General features: G+C 31.4%; 3 protein-coding genes across 3 annotated transcripts; all 3 read right to left on the bottom strand.

Annotated features, from left to right (window-relative positions):
* On the bottom strand, window positions 1-5,095 carry LOC111708041 (acyl-CoA synthetase family member 3, mitochondrial). Its single transcript, XM_023481287.1, has 7 exons — window positions 4,990-5,095; window positions 4,247-4,328; window positions 3,768-3,868; window positions 3,188-3,263; window positions 2,979-3,027; window positions 2,375-2,486; window positions 1-1,004 (listed from the first exon to the last, which is right to left on the bottom strand). Exons 2-7 carry the CDS (start codon window positions 4,300-4,302, stop codon window positions 889-891), a joined length of 510 nt encoding a protein of 169 aa, XP_023337055.1. The 5' UTR covers window positions 4,303-4,328; window positions 4,990-5,095; the 3' UTR covers window positions 1-888.
* A 16-nt stretch (window positions 5,096-5,111) lies between these two features.
* Window positions 5,112-8,485, bottom strand: LOC111708065 (uncharacterized). The gene is made up of 6 exons (XM_023481317.1): window positions 8,378-8,485; window positions 7,971-8,048; window positions 7,620-7,699; window positions 6,034-6,098; window positions 5,219-5,302; window positions 5,112-5,125 (listed from the first exon to the last, which is right to left on the bottom strand). Exons 1-6 carry the CDS (start codon window positions 8,447-8,449, stop codon window positions 5,112-5,114), a joined length of 393 nt encoding a protein of 130 aa, XP_023337085.1. The 5' UTR covers window positions 8,450-8,485.
* A 606-nt stretch (window positions 8,486-9,091) lies between these two features.
* LOC111708064 (acyl-CoA synthetase family member 3, mitochondrial) lies at window positions 9,092-20,995 on the bottom strand. The gene is made up of 10 exons (XM_023481316.1): window positions 20,713-20,995; window positions 16,413-16,695; window positions 15,360-15,390; window positions 14,131-14,209; window positions 12,498-12,586; window positions 12,125-12,191; window positions 11,790-11,853; window positions 11,026-11,222; window positions 9,741-9,881; window positions 9,092-9,334 (listed from the first exon to the last, which is right to left on the bottom strand). The coding sequence occupies exons 3-10, from the start codon at window positions 15,368-15,370 to the stop codon at window positions 9,092-9,094; spliced, it is 891 nt and encodes a 296-aa protein (XP_023337084.1). The 5' UTR covers window positions 15,371-15,390; window positions 16,413-16,695; window positions 20,713-20,995.
* Window positions 20,996-21,765: the final 770 nt, after the last annotated feature.

The following is a 21,765-nucleotide window of genomic DNA, read 5'->3' as shown; positions in this document are numbered from 1 at the left end:
TAACATTATCTACGTCATTTTATTGAATTGCAAGTTATAATCTTGAAGCAAAAAAAACATCTTTCATTCTCTTTAATCACAACCGGGAAAAAAATTAAGTTTTCTTGAACCTTAAGCCTCAAACAGGAACCTTTTCACATGTTTAATCACTATTAGAACCATTAACAATTGATTATTATTGGTTCAGGAAGGTTTGTTATCAATCCATTCAATATTAGAAGCTTTGACATTTTGACAGTGATTTTATTTTCTTGATCTGAACAAAATTGGACAAAACCATTAATATGTTAACCTTTTGATATAATTACCCATTTTGAATAACACCAATTTCAATATGACATTCTTGTTTTAAATCATCAAAAGAAAATCTTTGAAAAAATCAATCATTAGAAACATTTACTTTCTAATCTAATCCATAGAAAGAATGTGTTAGGACGTATTTTATTACAATTTTAATCAGTAATAGCAGGGGGTTCTTTATCAAGGCCTTAAATGAAAACCTTTGGATATTTCAGGTCATTAATCCAACATTTGACATTGATATGTTCTTGTCCCATAAACTTGAAAATAGTAACTTCGGGATCAGTTCACGCAAATGTGAGCCTTTGGATCTGTTTAACCACCCTCAAATCCTTTGGAAGTGGGTTATTCTTGACCCATTTGAACATATTTAGTCACTATTGAAACCATTTAAATTGTTTTATGATTGAACCAGTCTGTTTCACAATTGTTTTCAGTTGATTTTATAAGAATTCCGATTTTCTCTACTACTTTTTTTCATTCACTCGCACAGTAGTTTAAGTTAACTGTTGGTGTGATCGTAGAACCGTTTGAAGATTTAAATCATGGCAATGTTTTCTTCTTTCTTCTTGAATGATGAAACATGATTTACAGCTTTGAATCAAAAAAGCATAGAACAGGAATGTTAGGGAACTGGTTGAAAAGAGGCATCTTGTCAACATGACCTGTTCTATTTCTAGGGATGTTCTCCACAATTTTCAGCACTAAAACAAAACAGGTAAATAATGATCAATCAAAATAAGAAAAGTTAAAGAGTCAACAGTTAAAGTACTTCCATGCAAAAGATTATCAAGTACAATAGGTCACGTGGTAGTAATTAAAAAAATGACGCCATTGGTGTCAAATTATACTTAGTTCCAAACACATTTTGTCCGACACTGAAAATTGAAATGTCAGTAAAAAGTGATGAAAATACAGCGGAACTGATTGTTAGTCTTCAGTGCCTCTTTCTGTACTTGATAATCTATTTTGAGTCCGTGCCTAAAAGGCTCTTTAAGCTAAACTGTTTTTTATTCCTTTAACAATGGATAGTCTAAAATGGATATGCAATTTCCCACCACTGTTCTTTTCCTTTAAATTTTATCCAAATTTAGAACCAAAATAATGTGCCTTCTGATTATGTTATGCAAAAAAAACCTTTAAAAGCCATTTTCATGAAATGTCGTGTACACTCTTGACAGTACACACTAACTAGAATGAATCATATTTCTGGACATATTATTGTTGCACCATTCTAGAATTTTCTCATATAATGTATGGGAGTGATTGTACACTGTACACTGTACACATAACCTGAAGGAATCATGTCCCTGGACATATTATTGTTGCACCATTCTAATTACTCATTTAATGTATGGGAGCGAGTGTACACTGTACATACTAACCTGAAGGAATCATATTCCTGGACATATTATTGTTGCACCATTCTAGAATTTACTCATTTAATGTATGGGAGTGAGTGTACACTGTACATTAGGGGTGATTGATTTGTGACTTTTTTAGAAATCAGCCAGCCGCCCACTTGAGGTAGCTGCGTTTTTACTTTATAAAAAATATTGTAATCAAAAACAAAATTAAAAATCGTCCATAGGGTTGCGAATTGATGATTTATTATTGGAGAAATCGCCGTAAGGCCAAAAAAAAATATTTAAAAATAAATAAATATGATACATATCATTTTCTTGGAAATGTCATGCTGAATTCAGATTCGAAACCCATCTTTAAAAATATTAAAATCTACAGAATTTATGGCCAAATAACGATACTAAATTCAGGATTTTTAACTTGTTAATGTTTTTGATAAGTTTTTTAGCTCTAACTCACTCAATTTTCAATTTTTTTAAAAACACTTTTGATTTGAATTCGGCATTAAATTTCCAAGAAAATGATGTGTGACATGAAAACATGTGGCGTTACGATGAATTCTCTGGTATTAAATCGTCAAATCGCAACCTTCTGGACGATTTTGAATTCTTATTTTATTTGCAATAGTTTTCTTAAGTGAAAACCCTGCGACCTCTGGTGGACGGTTGGCTCAATTCCAATATTGATCACCCTTACTGTACATACTAACCTGAAGGAATCATATTCCTGGACATATTACTGTTGCACCATTCTAGAATTTTTTCCAAATCCATTTTCCTGTTTTTATTGAGAACTAGCAAAGCTGCAATCTTCTGCTCTGCCTAACAGTTTTAAAATAAATTAATCAATCAATCTTTAATATTGATTTTATCGATTGCGAATAAAAAGTCAAAGAACCAATCCAACCGTTCATCAATGCACATCATAACACAAAATATCGGACATAAAGTGACTGTGAGCAAAATGTCATGTGACGCTTCATTCAAAGATGACAATGTCCAATTTACAGCGGAGCTCTTGAAACCTTAACCTGATAAAAAAATATGGAAGATACTTTTGTTTTTCTAACTCAAAGTGATATTGTCTATAAATTTCTTCATTGCTTCTTACAAGCAAGAAATGCATTAGTACTTTAGCAGAAACCCGCAAATAAAAATAAACAATTTAACTTTAATCAACAAAACATTGATATCTAATTCATGCTTGACCAGAAAAAGATTTCCAGCGAACCGTTGTAAATCGGCTTTTATCATCTTTGCATCCACGGCGACTTAAAATTACGCTTACAGTCCCTTTAATATTTTACTACTTACATCTGTGTCCCCAAGACCCACAACTGTAACATCGTCAATATCAGGATTACTGAAAAACGAATGATTGAATTTCTAGTTTTATTGGTGAATTAAATAAAAATAAGAAATTTGAAGGGGGGGGGGGGGAATTTTAAAAATATTGGATTGAAGTTTCAGAAAAGAGAAAACCTGCCAGTTAATGTTTTTATAATTAAGATATCATTTAGTACCTTAATAGTTTCTTCTTTATTTCTAAAGCATTTACAAGCTCTCCATTTCGTTCGATTGTCTTTATATTTAATCTGCCTGAAATAAATAAAAAATATAAATACGAAGTTGAACAAAACAAACAAAATGGTATAAGAACCATACCTTTAATAATTTTAATAATATTTTATGCGAGCGGAACTTTTAGTTTTTCATCCCTTGAGAAAGTAAAAATCCATCTCTATCTGGATATTTTCCATCTGTGGCCATAAAAAAATTGCTATTGGCCAATTTGGGAGAGTTCCAAAATATCAAAAATGTATCGCCCTCAAAATGCTTTAGGAATATGGGGAAATCTGGGGAATTTCCAGAAATCCCAAAATGCTTAGGAATCTGGGGAATTCCCCCAAATTCGATTTTCTTCAAAAATATAATTGCTGACAGATCATGCAATATCGTGACCAACCATTAAGGATTAGCTCAACCTCATTTTAAAGTTTCGATCTCAATTAACTGGTATTTTCATCAATAATCAAACTGTTCTTATTCTTGCTATTTTCCTTGTACCGTACAACTATTAAGTCATTAAACTGAATAAGTTACCTTTTACAGTATAGCATCCAGCTTCGTAGAGTAGGATATCCCCAGTTGGTATCCAACCATCATAGCTGAATACATCCCTCTCCTCCCCATCATTCCAGAACCTTATATAATCAATAAATATCCAACCATCATAGCTGAATCAGTGAATACATCCCTCTCCTCCCCATCATTCCAGAACCTTATATAATCAATAAATATCCAACCATCATAGTTGAATACATCCCTCTCCTCCCCATCATTCCAGAAACTTATAAATATAATAAATAATTAATAATACCCCCTCCCCTCTTCCCGATTTATTATTTTGCTTAAGACCAATGAAATGAAAAACAAAATAAGAAAAAATGAAAAATACATGCAAAAAAATCAGCAATAAATAAAAAAAACTTAATATTTTAGGGTATTTTTCATATTTTTGTTCCAACTAAACTTGAATCGCTTGTAAGTCAATGTTTTAAGGTTTATATTTACTTTTTTACCTTTTAGCAATAGTGTCTCCCTTGACTAGTAGTTCTCCTAGTATACCTGGACCCATTTCCTCCTGTATATTCTCCTCATGGACTGAAACAAAAGTAAAATCAATAAAAACCGGCAATTGGATTTTATTAAAAATATCGGAAGAATAGACTCTCTTTAAAGCTTTTTGTACCTTTTATTGTTACTTTTACCTTCATATTTAAAGAATTTTCATGTGTTAATGATTAGTAAGCTTTAACTTCTATATATATATAAGCAGTAAGCACGTCTCCACAAATGTCATGAACGACAGAACTTATGATGCCAACATTTGTTGTGGTAATTCGCAAAAGCGGAAGGTAAAATAACTGTTAAATACAAGTTGTATGCGATTAATGATTTATTTTAAAAACTACCAATGAAAACTGTAAGATTTGTTAAAGGCCTGCATCTAAATAGGGACAGCAAATTGAATTTTCATTTCTTACGGATCAATTTCCATCCCGATTTACAACAGTACTCTTGGAAGCTTTGTCTGATCAATGATGAATTAGATATTCAAGTTTTTATTTCTTTTAACTGTTTATTTTTATTTGCAAGCTAACTGCAAAAATGACTTTCCTTTTAAAACGCAATGGTGAATTTATTAAAATTAATTTTCAGAAGACGACAGAATCTTTAATGGGTACTGTTGTAATTCGGGCATTGTTGAAAAAACGCTTACACAATAATTTCGAGTAAAATTGGGAATAAATTACTATTTTACCTGTGACACCATTAGCCCCATCTCCTAGGAGAATATCAAAACTTGTCTTAGTATGATCTCGAAATTGGACTGGAAATAACAAACATTTTAGAAAATACAAAAGGGCTTTTCAAATGTGAATATTAGAGCTGTGAAGCTTATTTCAGGGGGGGGGTGTACCGTACCGTACCGTACCGTACCGTACCGTACCGTACTGTACTGTACTTTACTGTACTGTAATGTACTGTACCTGGTATGTTAACAGAGCCTCCAATTCTATTGGATAACACTGTTCCTGCCTCAGGAGATATGTAGTTGTGAAGAATATTGTGCCCTAATATATTTTAAAATTATTGACATACAAGGTTTAGCAAAAATAGGGCTAAGCCAATTGATTACTGGCTAGCATGTCTTATTGGATTAGATGGGGCTTTTTTCGGGATAAAATTGACAAACCTGATTTTGACAAAAAAAATTAAATGTTTTTTTCTGATAGCATAAGATTCCTTTGCTGAGTTAAGGATGTTGGACGTCGGTATAAAATTTTTAAAGAAACTTTCAAGCTTGCATAAACTTAAACTAGAGGTAGCAATCAGGAACCCCAACCTTATTTATTTATTTATAAATATGCAATGACCTGTGAACATTAAACATAAATCTTTATACTTAAAATTTATGAAATCAGGGGTTAACTCTGGTAAAATGCTCATTGTCCTCCATGAAAAGCCTACCCCTATGTTTTTAATCATTTCAACACAATTTTAGACATCAAACCCAATTTTAAAAAATTTAAAATTATTAGTTTACATAAATAAATTTAGTTCTCAAATGATTTGTTAAAAGGGGAAGACGCCAAAGTAGTTTTTTCTTCGTAATTGTCAAACAATCATTATTTCTTTGAGACAAAGATAATTTTTTTAAGTGTTTGCCCAAACAAAATACGTTAATAGACATCGGCAAGTGTCCAAATATTGATATTGATGTCTAAAATTGTGTAAGCACTAGGATGTAGGCTCTCCACGCTAGACACTATCAAAGTGGAGCTAATAATAAAACACAAAGAACCTGTCAAAGATTTCCATTGAGAATTAAACTCCTCTGAGAGTGATGAAGAACTGGAGGCTGTCAACCTGAAAACATTCAAATTAATTTAAAGAACCTGTCAAATCATTCGTTGGGATATTTAGAAAGATGAAAATTTCCCTGTATGATAATTGAAGGACTGCAGTATGGTTTTGGTGAATTATATTGACGTACTAAGCCTAGGGGTGTCAGAAATGATTTTTTTTTGCAGTTTTTTGAAAACGTCCAATAAACCAAAAAAAGTTTAATTTTGATTAAACTTTTTGTTCTGGATGATTACAAATATCTATCTAAAACTTTCTTAAACCGGCATATTTTTTCTATATTCATTTAGTTAAGAGTTTGAGTCAAAATAAGTATTAATAAATGTTGCTTTATATCGAGTAGATATCCTCAAACATACCGATGTAAAACCTTTCAGAAAGTAGGAAAGATTCTGCAAAAAAAAGTTGCCAAACCAAACAGTCCGAAGCGAGGTATGGGAAGAGCTATCTTTATTGATGCAAATGAAAACATTTGTTTATAAATTTCTGAATGTGTTCTTCTATAAAAAAAATATTTTTAATTATTTCTTCAACAATATTGAAGTCATATTCCTTTATTGGAATTAATTTCTTGTATAATTGTTCAATACTTTTATTATTGTTTTAGTCGTTTTTGTAGCGCCCAATTTCCCATAAATTTAGCATTTTATCTATTAGTATAGAGGACGTGAGTCAAACTCTAATGAAAACGCATAAAACAGTATACATATTTCTTATAACTTATTACTAGAGGGTTCAGAACTTGAGTAAATATCGATATCACACGTGTAAATGTTTATCAGTACTATGCCCCGTATCCGTTCTATCTAATTCTGTTGAATCTTGTGGGATTTGTTTAACGCGACCAAGCATCGTCTTCGACATCAGTATAGTTTGCTTGTCTGTCTATTTTGTTTGTAAACGAGATAATCGTCAAAACGTCACAATAACCCAGGGTAGGTTTATAGATCTCAAAAATTGAAGTAAAGATCCAGTCAAAGTCCGAAAACATTATACAGTATTTAACACAATCTGAATCCGGTTTTCGCCATTAAACTTAGATTTTTTAGAAACACTAATTCTTAAAACCTTTAAAATGTCTTTAATAAACCTATATATACCCTGTGTCATAACCCGAACATATAATTATCTATGAGTTTATACTTCTTAAAGAAGTCACATATTAATCTGCACAAATGAAATATCTGAAATTTAAATCTACCATATGTAACAACGTGCAACGTTGAAATGATGACACAAGTTAAACTGTATTATGATGAAAACCAGTTTATTATAACAATTGTAATCCATTTACAAGAAATATGGTAAATGAAATAAATATTTTGCTTAAAAAAAAAATCTCAATAATTGAACAAATTTGACTTACAAAAAAAATAAAGATAAAAGAGCAACGATTAAAAGTTAAAATAGAAGAGAGCCCAGTTCATATAAATTTGCAACGTTTAAAATCTGTCCAATTGAATTAATAGAATAGTAACTTTCTATTGATATCAAATATAGCTGACTGGCACGTGACAACAGTACCTGACTTTCTTTACACAAGTTGTTTTAACATATTCCTTTGTTTTTTTATCTCTCCATATTTCATCTCCTTTCTTCAATAACTAAATAGAATATATAAAAAAGCATATATATAATGGAGTAAACATGTAAACATGTTAATATGTAAATAAATTTCAACTCTCTTCACATCAATAACTATAAAAAAAAACCATGTAAAAATCTTAAAATAGACCTTAAAAAAAGAAAAAATTAAGAAAAAATAACAACTTTTCAAGCTTAGGGTAGAAACCATTATTACAGTGAGATACATGAGACCCATCTTTGAAATCAGATTTGAAGGGATATTATTTTAGAAATCTTATTAAAACTTACTTCCAGGTACATGCTAGGAGTTCCAGGGAATAAACTGACCGGTCTACAGCTGTTAATACCCAGCAGGTGGGACCAAACCTGACAATTCGAATATTTTATTTATTCATAATTTAAAATTGCACCATGAGGACATCTCATTAAAGTTTCTTTGCATAATTCTCATTAGTTTTAAATTCCATTCTTTGAAATATCATTTTTTTCTCTAAAAGGAGAAATTTTTAAACATTTTTTTTCGCTGAATTTGTGAAAAAAAAATTTTATTAGGTAAAAAAAATTTTGGAAAAAAGGATCAAAAGAATGAAAAAAACTGTCCAGTTTTTCCTTTTTTCCCAATTAATAAAAAATCATTTCCCCCTTCACCCTGTTACATTAGGTTAACAATGCCATTATAAGAACAAACAACTTACCCTTCCTGGATCAAATGAATCCAAAGTAACAATCTTTGCCCCGCAACTAAGAGGTGCATACAAGCTGTTCATTAAACTGTAAATCTAAACATTTATCAGGGATAACGCAGGTTAGAATTGATCTCGGGTTGGACTGATCAACATGCTCCCCCCCCCCCCAAAGTGGGGTATTTCAGGGGTCAGGAGGTGTGTGTGAGTGTATTCTGAAATCTCTTTTTTTATAAAAATTGTATCAATTGCAACTTGTATTGATTTATTTTGAGTTCAATTTATAATTACTTTTAAAAAATAATAACTTTAACGCGCAACATTACACCAACGTACTCAGAAACTTCTCTAAACAAAATTCTTGAACTAAATCAATTTTTGAAAAATTTGGAAATGGCCTTTTCGCTTTGAGCCCCAATACTGCATTCTTGTGACTGGAAAGTTATAAAAGATTGAAAGAAGATTGAAGGCTCCATGCACATTGCACAATAACGTTTAATTTAATTTCAGGAAAATTTGATAAAATTTTATTGAAAATTGTCTTCAATACTAATAACAAATATATTTTAAAGTTAAATATCAGAAAACTAGAGAAAATTCACAGTGTTATCGCAAAATGTGTCTTATTCTTCTGATATACATAACAACAGAGACGCTGGAAAATAGTTAATTGTCCTACCAATACGATTTCTTGTTGTGACATGCAACAAGACGAATTTTGAATTATTACAGATAAGTTTGCCAGCTAAAAAGCAGGTTTTGCGCTATTATTGTGCAATGGCGCATTGGAAACCCTAGTTTCAAGTGTGGGAAAGTTGTAGTTGAATTAGACCCTGCAAAATAATCAAAAGTAAAAAAGTCAAAATTCCCAGAGAAGTTTACCTGACTGGAAAGGCTTGAATGAGAGAAAATAATACCCCTAGGGTTCCCTATTCGACCAGCTGTGTACAATATCATAGCATTACTTGCCTAGTTAAAAAGTGTCATCTTTTTAGTAAATATTATACAACATTCCCATTAGACTAACAAACAAGTGCCAAGTGATTAAACAAAACAGCCAAATATGGTCTATGTTAGGTAAAAAAAACAATCTGTTTCAAACCAACAATGGCTAGGTGCCAGTCTAAATTAGAAAAAGAAATCTGCTGCATATATTTGCAAATCTTGTGTCTCAAATTGTCCCAAAACATAAATTTTACAGCTTTTTATAAAACTAGAAATTCAAGGCGCTTCGCGCCCTTCTTTCTAGCCTTAGAGGTCAATCGAATTTTCTTATTAAATAATCATATTTTAAAAAAGTCTTTCTTCACAAATTTCCACGGGCAACTCCGGGCATTTCAGCTAGTTTTAATAAAACATACACCCCCGACTTTACCTTGAGAGTTGAACTGTCTACAAAGTAGTCTGGTAATCTAGCGTCTGATGATTCGATGGATTCAGGATTCTGCCACCAGCTGTCATCTAGTGCTATCAGCTTCAATCCAACTGATTTTGTTATCGTGTTTAATGCATCAACCTGTAATTGGAAAATGTGAGTACGGGATCTAATTCCTAATACCTGAAGTACTGAATACTCAGTCAAAGTATTATTATCATTATTAAAGGACAACCCATCATTCAATGAAATAGGGGTCGGTGCTCTTAGCCGCCGAAACGTATCCATGGGCTGACCGAACCGTGTCACCCTAGGGAGAAGACTTATACTAGGCGATCCGCCCAAGACAGCTCCGTTTATGGAGACTCTCTGAAAACCAAAGTATTAGTACATAATAAAGTTTTTTTTTTGTTTTTAATAGGTTTGAAAATTTTCAAAAATACGGAGTCCAAGATTCAGAAAGGGAAAATACCAAGTTTTCCCCTTTTTGATACATTAACCTAAGAAAGGGGTTCTATCATTATCAAACATTTTTAAACAAAGTACACATAATTTTGCCTGGAAACTATGTTTTCCCAATATTAAACATAGACTTTGCAAAAGCCTTTGACAAGGTCCTTAAAAAACGCCTTGTAACAAAATTCAGAGCACATAGTATTGATGGAAATCTTCTGAACTGGATTGAATCTTGGTTAAGTGACAGAAGACAGAGAGTAGTCTTGAATGGTAAATATTCTTTGTGGATGGAAGTTGAATCTGGAGTACCACAAGGATGCATCTTGGGACCGGTTGGATTTACTATTTATATAAATGATCTTGATGATCCAATACAGAATCTAGTAACACTGATTAAAAAGTTTGCTGACGACACAAAAACTGCAAAAATAATCCTTGATGATCAATGTATTTTAGATATGCAAGAATCACTCAACGAACTCCATAAATGGGCAGAGAGATGGGGAATGGTATTCAACGTCGACAAATGTAAAGTGAGCATATTGGTAAAAATAACCCGAGTTCCACAATCAAAATTTATGGCAAATTGGTCAAGGGCTTCATTAGTTATAATCCGACATACAAACAGAGATTACTACTTAATATATAATATATATAGATATATTAAACCCTTGAGAATTACGAACAGATCTTGAAATGCATTTCAACGATCAAAAGTGTAGAAATCGGGTTTTTTCGGTTTTTTTTTTCACCTAACATTTCTCCTACATGTTGAAAAAGAGAGACCTCTGATTGACGATAAAATAAAAAAAACAAGGTCAATAAGTACCTGGAGCTGGCTTGTCAGAACTATTTTAGCTCCACTGTCACGAATAAGAAATTCAAGCCGCTCGTTGGAGACATTCACCGGAAGTGGAATAACCACGTTCCCTGTCATCCAGCAGGCCCACGTGATGATCACGTGGCTTAATCCGGTGTCACTCATTACACAAATCTTATTGTTAGTCCAGTCATCCCCCAAGATACCTAATAAAAACTGGATGAACAGTTTGTAGTCTAATTAATAATTAATTGGGCTATGAGTCAGATTAAAAAAGGTGGAGAGGGCGGGGGGGGNAGGGACTCTTCCAAAAATCGAATATTAAAATTTCAAATTTCAATTTGTAACAGAAGGATAAGTATACCTCCGATCAAAACAAGGTTTCAGAAGAGAATCAAAATAAAAAACTGTCAAAATTTGCAGTTTGTAAGGTGTAGACAAGCTAATCTAGGACATGCATTTAAGGCACGGGATTTAATATTACTATGCAACATTATAAATATCGTTAGTCAGAAAAGTTTCATGACGAGAAATTGAGTTCCTAATTTTTCCACATAAAATGATTAAAATATTAATATAAATCTTTCTAAGAGTAAGGGAAAGATTGAGAAACAAGTTTTTCTTAAATTCTTCGTCTTTTTTAAGTTAAAAAAAAAAACTTTTAGAATTGAGAAAACTACATATCCCTGGATGTAATTTAGTAAAATGCATTTTTGGCGCCGAACAGTCGCATAGCACTTACCTAATAGACCCTTGGCTCGCATAACACTTACCTAACAGACCCTTGGCTAAGTCCCAACTTCGCATATACAAATCTTCATACAAATATTCGGAACCCTGGCGTCAAACAAACAACAAGACTATTTATCTATCATAATAATAACTCATTTAAACTATTTTAAGATCTTCAACCAACTTTGATCCGTCTGTTTCTTAATAATTTTGTCAACTTTTGAAATGTTAGAAATTGTTTAGTTTTGTTCTAATTTCAATTTACGGCGCTTTCCCCCTTGGTCACTTATCTAATGAAAACCGAAAAAAGTATAACAACCCAGGCGAAAAGAAATCAATGATAAAAAGCATGTAATAAATACACTTGAAGTCATTCCTTGGTGGAGATTGCAACCTTCTTTCTGAACTGTTCTAGTCCATGGAACACTGGCAAACTTTCAAATCTAAAGGAATTTGTTTTTCATTTTTTTCTTCTTTCAAATACTGCAGTATAAGTTCGAAACATGGTATGGATCACACCCATAACATTTCTTTCTAAAAAACTGGTTTAAACATTGACCTGCAACAAGAAACCAGCTATTTTTAATATATATTCATCATTTATACTTGTCTAAAGCAAAATTACATTCAAAATAAAAGTTTACAATTTATTAATAATACTCTTTTCTCTGAATATCGCATTTTATGATTGACAGGGCAAAGTGAAGTAAATGTAAGTAATAAAGTAATATGCAAAGTGTATAGTGTACCTGTTTAATATATTTGAAGAGCTGATGTTACTGTCTGCTTGAAACTTGGTCTGTGTGTGAAGAGTGGATCCGGTGGGAGGATTTCCGGTCTGAAACAGTTTTTAGTTATCTTTTAAAATCCGGATTCAGAACTTGACAGATCTTGACATACGGATCCGGAAGTTACAGTCATTTTTTAAACATCCGGATCCAGAAGTTCAGAATTAGTATTTTAAAATCCGAACCAGAAGTTCAGAATCAGTATTTAAACATCCGGATCCAGAAGTTCAGAATCAGTATTTTAAAATCCGAACCAGAAGTTCAGAATCAGTATTTTAACATCCGGATCCAGAAGTTCAGAATCAGTATTTAAACATCCGGATCCAGAGGTTCAGAATCAGTATTTTAAAATCCGAACCAGAAGTTCACAATCAGTATTTTAAAATCCGGATCCAGAAGTTCACAATCAGTATTTTAAAATCCGGATCCAGAAGTTCAGAATCAGTATTTTAAAATCCGATCCAGAAGTTCAGATAAGTATTTTAAAATCCGGATCCAGAAGTTAAGAATTAGTATTTTAACATCCGGATCAAGAAGTTCAGAATTAGTATTTTAAAATCCAATCCAAAAGTTCAGAATCAGTATTTTAACATAAGGATCCAGAAGTTCAGAATCAGTATTTTAAAATCCGATCCAGAAGTTCAGAATCAGTATTTTAAAATCCGATCCAAAAGTTCAGAATCAGTATTTTAAAATCTGATCCAGAAGTTCAAAATCAGTATTTTAAAATCAAATCCAGAAGTTCAGAATCAGTATTTTAACATCCGGATACAGAACTTCAGATCATTATTTTAAAATCAGGATCAAGAGGTTCACAATCATCCGGATGCAGAAGTTTACAATCAGCATTTTTAACCTGAGGATTCAGAACTTCCTAATCAGTATTTAAACATCGGAATCCAAAACTTTACAAGTCATTATTTTACCATCCGGATCCAGAAGTTCACAATCAGTATTTTAAAATCCGATCCGGAACTTTTCAATCAGCATTTATATATCCGGATCAAGAACTTTACAGGTCATTATTTTAAAATCCGGGTACAGACCTATACAATCAGAATTTTAACATCCGGATGTTGCAAAAGTTGATCTGGGCATTTCAATTTTCCTTTTGAAAAATATGCATTGGAAAAAGTGTAAATTTGGGAACTAGCATTCAGAAACAGGAACTTCAAGAATTGTACATTTGGACAACATTTGAATTTTGGACCAAAAAAAATAGTTTAATATTAAATCAGAAAAAAATATATTCACATACGGGAACACAGCCATTGGTAAAGCTATAAATTATGGAAAAATGCAAATCTAAAAAATGTATATATAATTTGAGATATTGCAAACATCAAAAAATCCATTTTAAAAAATTGCAGATGGTAACACCAATGTAGAAAAAAAATATATAATTTAAAATACAAGAAATGTCGTTTGGAAACAATGTATATGGAAAAATTTTTATTTATGGACACATGTACAAATAGCTAGCTATAAACGAGCAACGAGTGTACATTGCATACAAATGGGAAAATGAACACGAGTAAACCATTTACGTTTGATAAAATACAAAATTTGAAAATTATAAGTTTGGAAGATTTACCTGTAATGTCCTTGTAATAGGTAGCAAGCAACTATTTAAGGAAGGAAACCTCAAGGTTGAAATTAGACGCAGAGATCCTCTATCCAATACAATCCATTGAATTTACATTGCATTTAACATTAGAATAGTAGCAAACTTTGAAATAGTGTAACCTTAAAAGTGTCGTCTAATTAAGTTTAAAATATATATTAATATATATGATTTTTTTAATCATTTTCAATTGTGGTTTCTCTACAAATTGACTTGCGCATTTCTACTGCAAGAAAACATTTAGAAATTGTAAGATGTAAACCCGTACTCTTTTAAACCAAAAAAAAACGACAAATCTTTCAAAATATTTAACAGATAAAGGTTTCAAGGGAACTGAATTGGGGGGAATTTCGTATAAAGATTTAAATAATTGATATACTGCGTCTGCTTCTGGGTTTTTTTTTGCGATATTTTTTGAACTGTTAATGGCAGGGTCCCCAAATTTTTTTAATTTTGATGAACAGTCATAAGACATATTGTAGTAACAATTCAAAGCTCTGGCTCAACTTCCTGACTGACCATATAAGGCCTGAACAAGTCTTTTTGATGTGATTTTGAAGGATTTCACTTCAAAAACCCTTTTTTAGGCAGTACTTTATCAGTTATACAGTTTAGTTATGGCTTTGATTTTTTGCTACAACATGTCTTATAGACTGTTAAGGACAATTCACAAAATTTGGGGACCCTGCCATTAACGGTTCAAATATTGCAAAAAATAACAAAATCAGCTTTATGAAGTCGTGAAACTAAAGATTCGTTTTTCAACCTGAAAATGCACTTGATTCCTACAATATCTTAAACATGGATTTGCTCAAAATTCCTATATGAAATTTCCTGAAAATTGAGATTAAAATTCAGTAGACTGCCTATTAATATATTCCAAAGAAAAAGTTAAGATGTTTTGACTTGAAACCTTTCAGCAGTGTAAGGGGGGGGGGAGGTAGGTCACTGAAATTTCGAGTTTTGTCTCTTTAATGAAAATAAATATGAATTACAGATACATTTCTAGTTGTAAAATCTTTTTCAACCCCCTATGAAAGTCAATGAAGGTTACGACTTTCTTATATATGCCATCTGTAATTATTTAGATGCAATGTTCATAAATTTTTTTGATTACAATATTACATTATAAATTATTAAATTTGTTTTACATATTATTTTTTTAAAAAAATGTTATTCAGCATTCAATTGGACTGTTCCTAAATTCCATTGTGATGCCTATTTTTTTTCCTGAAATAAAATAAAATTCGAGAATTGCTAATTGGTAACTTTTTTACCCAAAACACAGAAGGCTGAACCGAGTAAGTCCGAATTTTGTGTGGGACCTGGCGTATTTAATTCAGAAAATATTTGTTTGTGAACACTGTTGACTATTGATTGTTCATAATTAACTATCCAACATTCTGATTTACATTTATTCTATGAATAAAATAAATAAATAGATAAATAAATAAATAAAATTATTAAAATCAATCAATAATCCAAATATGTAATTTCAAATCCCCATTTTAAAACAACCGATAAAGTTACGTCAATTTTTGCATATTTTGAAATTTTTAGCACTATCATATTAAAATATTTCTCTTCCTTTGAATAAAGTTGTTATGCTTGATGAAATTTTTTTTTGGGAAACACCGGCTAGTTTAAAATGTCTCGGTTTTGGACCTTGAAACTTCGAAGATGAAATATGTACTTTTAGTATTCAACGTTCAACGGTAGAGTTGATTTTTCATTTATAAAATATTATGTCATCAGAGTTGTTGAATACTTACGAAACTAAAATATAATATCTCAATGGGGGTAATTTTTTAAAATACTAGGCTTTTAGGTCGGTACATTGCGCCCCCTTTTCTACGAAACAATCAATTTTAGCTTTTAACTGTTCATCTGAAAGTTGTCATCTTTAATCATTCTCAAAGTTTCGCGGATTTATCCATTTATATTGACACCATGCTCATTTTCAAAAATATATTATAACATTTTTTTTCAGAAAAAAAAGGTTTAACTTTGACTTTCCATACATTTTAGTAGCCATAAAAAATTGGACGTTTATGATACAACCAACAGACAAGCAAGTAAACTTTCGTTCCAAATTTTCTGCAGTTTTAACAGATTTATGTCTAGAAAAAATTATAAAAAATATATGTCAAATACATTTAAATTTTGAAATATCAATAATTCACAAGATAAAAATGCTGTTTTGGAATGTTTTGGTTATTAAGAATACTTGGCATCGGGAGTAATATCAATACCTTGAAAGAGAACACAGCGATTGTTCTAGAAAAAATGTCCTAAGCAGTAGTTACATAGGAACAGGAGTTTGTATCAATTGTGCCACATGAACAGGAACCAGCATAAAGAATGCAGCATGCAGAACAGGAGCATCAGTATCAGCAGTTACGCATGAACAGGAGGATCAGTATCAGCAGTTACGCATGAACAGGAGGATCAGTATCAGCAGTTACACATGAACAGCAGGAGGAATCCGAGCAGGAAAAGATATATGATGATCACAAACATGATTCATTACCAAACCTGAAAATAAAATAATTTTAATTTTCTATCCAATGAGCGTAGAGCAAAGGAAAGGGGAAAAGGGTTTATCTAGATTTTAGTTTGACCAATAATGTGCAAGGACAGCTAAAGAACAAGTTTTATTGAAAATAATTACAAACATTGCAAAAAAAAAGGATAAAAGAAGGACTGTTTATAAAATATTATTTATATTGAATATTTGACCGATTCTAGAGCTGTCCCAAATCCCAATATGTGACGTAAAATGTAGAAAAAAATCATCTTAAAAGGGCTGTTACGAAAAATTTAAAGGGGGAATAGGCTGAAACCTAAACACTTCCTGACATGCGAAATTGATATAAAACTGTGCCAACGTTATACCAAAAACTGATCGATTAAGAGCTTGTTTGAAAGCTACGCTCGTGTCTCTGTGTGACATTCAGAGCCGATGAGATCGTACCCATGGTTAGGCATTGATCGCTTGAGAGTTGTGTCCCGGTTGACATTAATAGAGGACGAGTTGTACCTGGATTGATACAGTTCTGGACGAAGTTTTAAGAGTACGGCATTTACTACAAAGGTTGATATAGTAAACTTAAGTTTTAAAACATGGAGGTGTCTGAATCTATTCCCTTGAGTAGAAACTGTAACAATTATCATGGATTCTATACTAATGAATATTATAATTTATTTGGCTTTCAAGACGCTTCGCGCCATCTTCTTCTATTTTAATTGTGAACATTTTCTCTATGTTTTAAACATATTGTAAAAAAATAACACAAAAAGTTTGCAGATTTTGTAAAAAAAATAAGTGGATTTCTAAAATGGAAATGGAAATTGAACGTGGTTGGAGACTAATTTTCTATTCTGATATTTATGCTGGAATATATTTGAATCAAAAGAAGCAATAAATCAGCTATTTTAGTAAAAAAAATCAAAATTAAGCCAAAAAAATTGCTTTTAGGCACAACATTTTTTAGGTGGGCTTCGCCACCAATCTTAAAATATGGGCCTCATTTTTTGTATTTGGGTCTATTAGTATTCTCTCTCTGGCCTAGACCCCTCTTTTGAAGTTGGCAATATTGAGAAACTTTTATATTTTAAAAATTAAGAAATATATGTTCGCTGGGATTCTGTTTATATTACTAGCCTTAGAGGGCGCTTCGCGCCCATCTTCTAAATATATTGTGAACATGTTCTCTTTGTGTACATCGTAAAACAAAACAAAAATAATTCGCGGATTTTCACAAAAAATTTCGCGGATTTTCAAAATTTTAAAAAATTTAATGACGATCGAATTTTGATGGAGACAAATATNAACCATGGACGCTGATGTAAACTTACTTTGATTTCTTTCTTAATAGATGACATTCGTGTAAGTAATTATATGAAATCATTATAAAAATTGTTCTTATCAATGTTATATTGTTGCTATAATACTTCAATCTATTTCAGTTAAACATCCAAACTCTTCTACCAAGTTTAACATCATCTGAATAAAGAATTAAAGAAAACACAGTTTATATATGGAGAGTAGTTTGAAACCGGTCATTCCAAGGGAAATCAATACAATCATCATAACCGCAAATTTAGCATTACTGACAGAATTTGATTATGAAAATCATAAAATAATTTTGCAAAATGTGAAGTACTGCAAACTATCAAATTTTTTGGCTTTCTTTTTATTTACTTAATTTCAAGGGTAAATTCTCCCAAGTTCGATGACCTTTTTGACTAAAAACACATAAAAATGTCGTATTTCTTATTTCTCACATCAAATCTCCCGTCCCACCCGACCCACCCGGTTCTGGTAAAATATAGACTCCTGTTAAACAGCATTACTTCCTACTTCTCTGTTAGTCCTCCATAATTTAAATACCTAAGATTTTTTTAAAATAACATAAAATGTTGATTTAAAATGACCATGTTGGAAAATTAAGGCATAAAACTTTTTTTTGAATAACTTTCAGCACAGAATTTGAAACTACATCCCAAACAGAATCAATCCAATATCTAAAATTACTAAATTTAAAAAAAACGTATTTTAAAATGAGAAATCTAGATTAACTTTTTCTCGCTCATTTATTTTCATTTAAGATTTCAATCTTTAAATCACATTCAATTCATCTCAGAACTCATTCATAACTTTCAATCTCAGATCTTCTTCATTAATTTCTATCATCAGATCTTGTTCATAAATTTTCATCCCAGATCTTATTCATATATTTCCATCTCAGATGTTATTCATAAATTTCCATCTCAGATCTTATTCATAAATTTCCATCTCAGATCTTATTCATGAATTTCCATCCCAGATCATATTCATAAATTTCAATCTCAGATCAAATTCATAAATTTCCATCTCAGATCTAGTTCATACATTTCCATCTCAGATCTTATTCATAAATTTCAATCTCAGACCATATTCATAAATTTCAATCTAAGATCTAGTTCATAAATTTCAATCTAATTGATCTAGTTCATAAATTTCAATCTAAGATCTAGTTCATAAATTTCCATCTCAGATCTTATTCATAAATTTCCATCTCAGATCTTATTCATAAATTTCCATCTCAGATCTTATTCATGAATTTCCATCTCAGATCTTATTCATAAATTTCCATCTCAGATCTAGTTCATAAATTTCAATCTAAGATCTAATTCATAAATTTCAATCTAATTGATCTTGTTCATAAATTTCAATCAAGATCTTGATCATAAATTTCAATCTAAGATCTAGTTCATAAATTTCAATCTAATTGATCTAGTTCATAAATTTCAATCAAGATCTTGTTCATAAATTTCAATCTAAGATCTTGTTCATAAATTTCAATCTAAGATCTGTTCATAAATTTCAATCTAATTGATCTTGTTCATAAATTTCAATCAAGATATTGTTCATAATTTTCAATCAAGATCTTGTTTACGTCTTAAATTTCTTTTTTAAAATTCTAAGTTAAAATCTCATTAAAAATGTCATATCATAATTCTTAAATAAAATTTCCATAATTTAATATCAGACCTCATTCATAAATTTCCATCTCTAATTTTTTCAAAAATTTCAATTTCAACTTTTTAATTCTCATTCATTTATTTCTATCTCATTCATAAATTTACATCTCAGATTACATTCAAAAAATTTCATCTCAGATTTTGCTTGAAAATTTATTTTTAAATTTGCATTTCTGAGATATAATTTACATTATCGCAAATAGTATTAATACATTTACAGATCTATTGAATGTATGGAAGAAACAAAAAACACAAGGCTACTGCAGGCAAGCTGAATGCTGATAAAGGATTAAAGTTGTGACGTAGATATTTAATCTGTCTAACGTGTCTAACCGAGTGGCATGGAAGCCATTCATTACCAGGCTTAATTCCAGACAGGAATTATTAAAAATTACACAAGCAGAAATTTTTTTACAGGGATTTCATGGTCACTTTTATGTCAAACCCATGACTATGGAAGTTGGAAGATGTGTTTAAGCAAGATTTAATTTTTCTTTGAAATCTTCATTGGAGTGAACAAGGAATCTATTCTTAAAACTCAAAATTGAAGAGCTAGAAGGTGCCTGAGCTGGGAACTTTTGAATGGTGAATATCGGGATTAATGCTTGATCTACTATTTTTCTTAATCTCGAAATTGAATAATGCTTGTTCTCCTCTTGTTATTAATCTCCAGATTAATTAACCGATTGGGATTAAGGATATTCCATTCTAAAGTTTTCATCTTAACCTAACCTAACCCTAATTAACAAAAAAATAAATAATAATAAATTTGCTGAAAAATAAATGGTCATGTACAAAATTGATAGGAGGGTGGGGAGGGGGCAGGGGGGGTCCAAAAATCGTATACTAGGACAGACCCCATAATTCCAAATTCGTTTATGTTTCATTTCAAAACTTTATATTTATCAAACATTTGAAAATGAATTTTTTTTTAAAAGCTGCTGCTTTACAAATAGTTATTCTTATAATTAGATAAAAGTCACCTTTAAAACTAACGTCTAGAAGTTTCAAGCCAGAATTGCGTACTTGTGAGTATTAGAGTCTAGAGAGGAACAGAGTGGAAAAACAGCTGATCAGATTTGTCTAGCCTCTATCAAACTATGTCTGTTGTAACGGCCTTGGAAGGTTTATAACCAAAATAACGTATACCAGATAATTTATCATTAGGTTTCACTCTAAAATCCAAGTATTAAGACTTGAATTGCCTGAAATTTAGTTTCAGCTGACTGCTCGATTTCTTGCATTAAGGCTCGAGCGGTCTGTAAACTACTAGAGTAGTATACACTATACACTATACAGCAAGGAGGATTTTTAACTGTTGTATAAGTGTACTGTGTCGGCTTTCACGGTTTCACCGGACTTTTAGCACAGACTAAAAAATAGGGGGCCACAGGGAGAAAATGTAAGGGGACTAGGAGAGGAAGGGGGGGGGCGGGGTACAGAGGAACCAATTTGTGATTTAAATATCAAATACATGTTTTCCCAAATTTCGGGAAAAAGCTCAAAATATTTTTTTACTCAACCAATTTTTGAGAGCCTAGGCAAAAAAGATTATTTCTTCTTTTCAAATCGATCAAATCAAAGTAAATTAATAAATATCGGAAAATGTCATAATATTGCTTTTTTGTCTAGCAATTGTGTTGAAATGGTTAAAACTTTAGGAGGAGTCCACCCCATGCAGGAGTCCGCTCAATGTATTACACCGGTACGTTAGTACTGTTATCCAGAGAAACCCCGGTCTGGCGCCTAAAGAAGTTAATACGACTTAATAAAAATGTAGAGTGCATAAAACCCACGTACAGACTACAAAAACCCCATTGCAGTTTATGTTAGGAAATCAGTATACAAAATATTTTTTCCTTTAATATTTAATGTTTTTCTTGATTAGAATCTTTTGAGTCTATTAAAAATAATAATATATTTTCTTTTAAGGATCAAAAATGGAAAAAGCTGGCATTATTCGAGGTACAGCTTGGCGTAAATAAGGGGAGTTATTGGGGTTATTTACCCCCCACCCTAGAATCCTTGGGGTAAATACCCTCCCTAGAATCCTGGGGATAATTACCCCCCCCCCAGAAT

This window comes from Eurytemora carolleeae, unplaced genomic scaffold (assembly GCF_000591075.1).
Source record: "Eurytemora carolleeae unplaced genomic scaffold, Eaff_2.0 scaffold5, whole genome shotgun sequence".
NCBI lineage: Eukaryota > Metazoa > Arthropoda > Copepoda > Calanoida > Temoridae > Eurytemora > Eurytemora carolleeae.
This window is presented reverse-complemented; position numbering and strand designations above follow the sequence as displayed.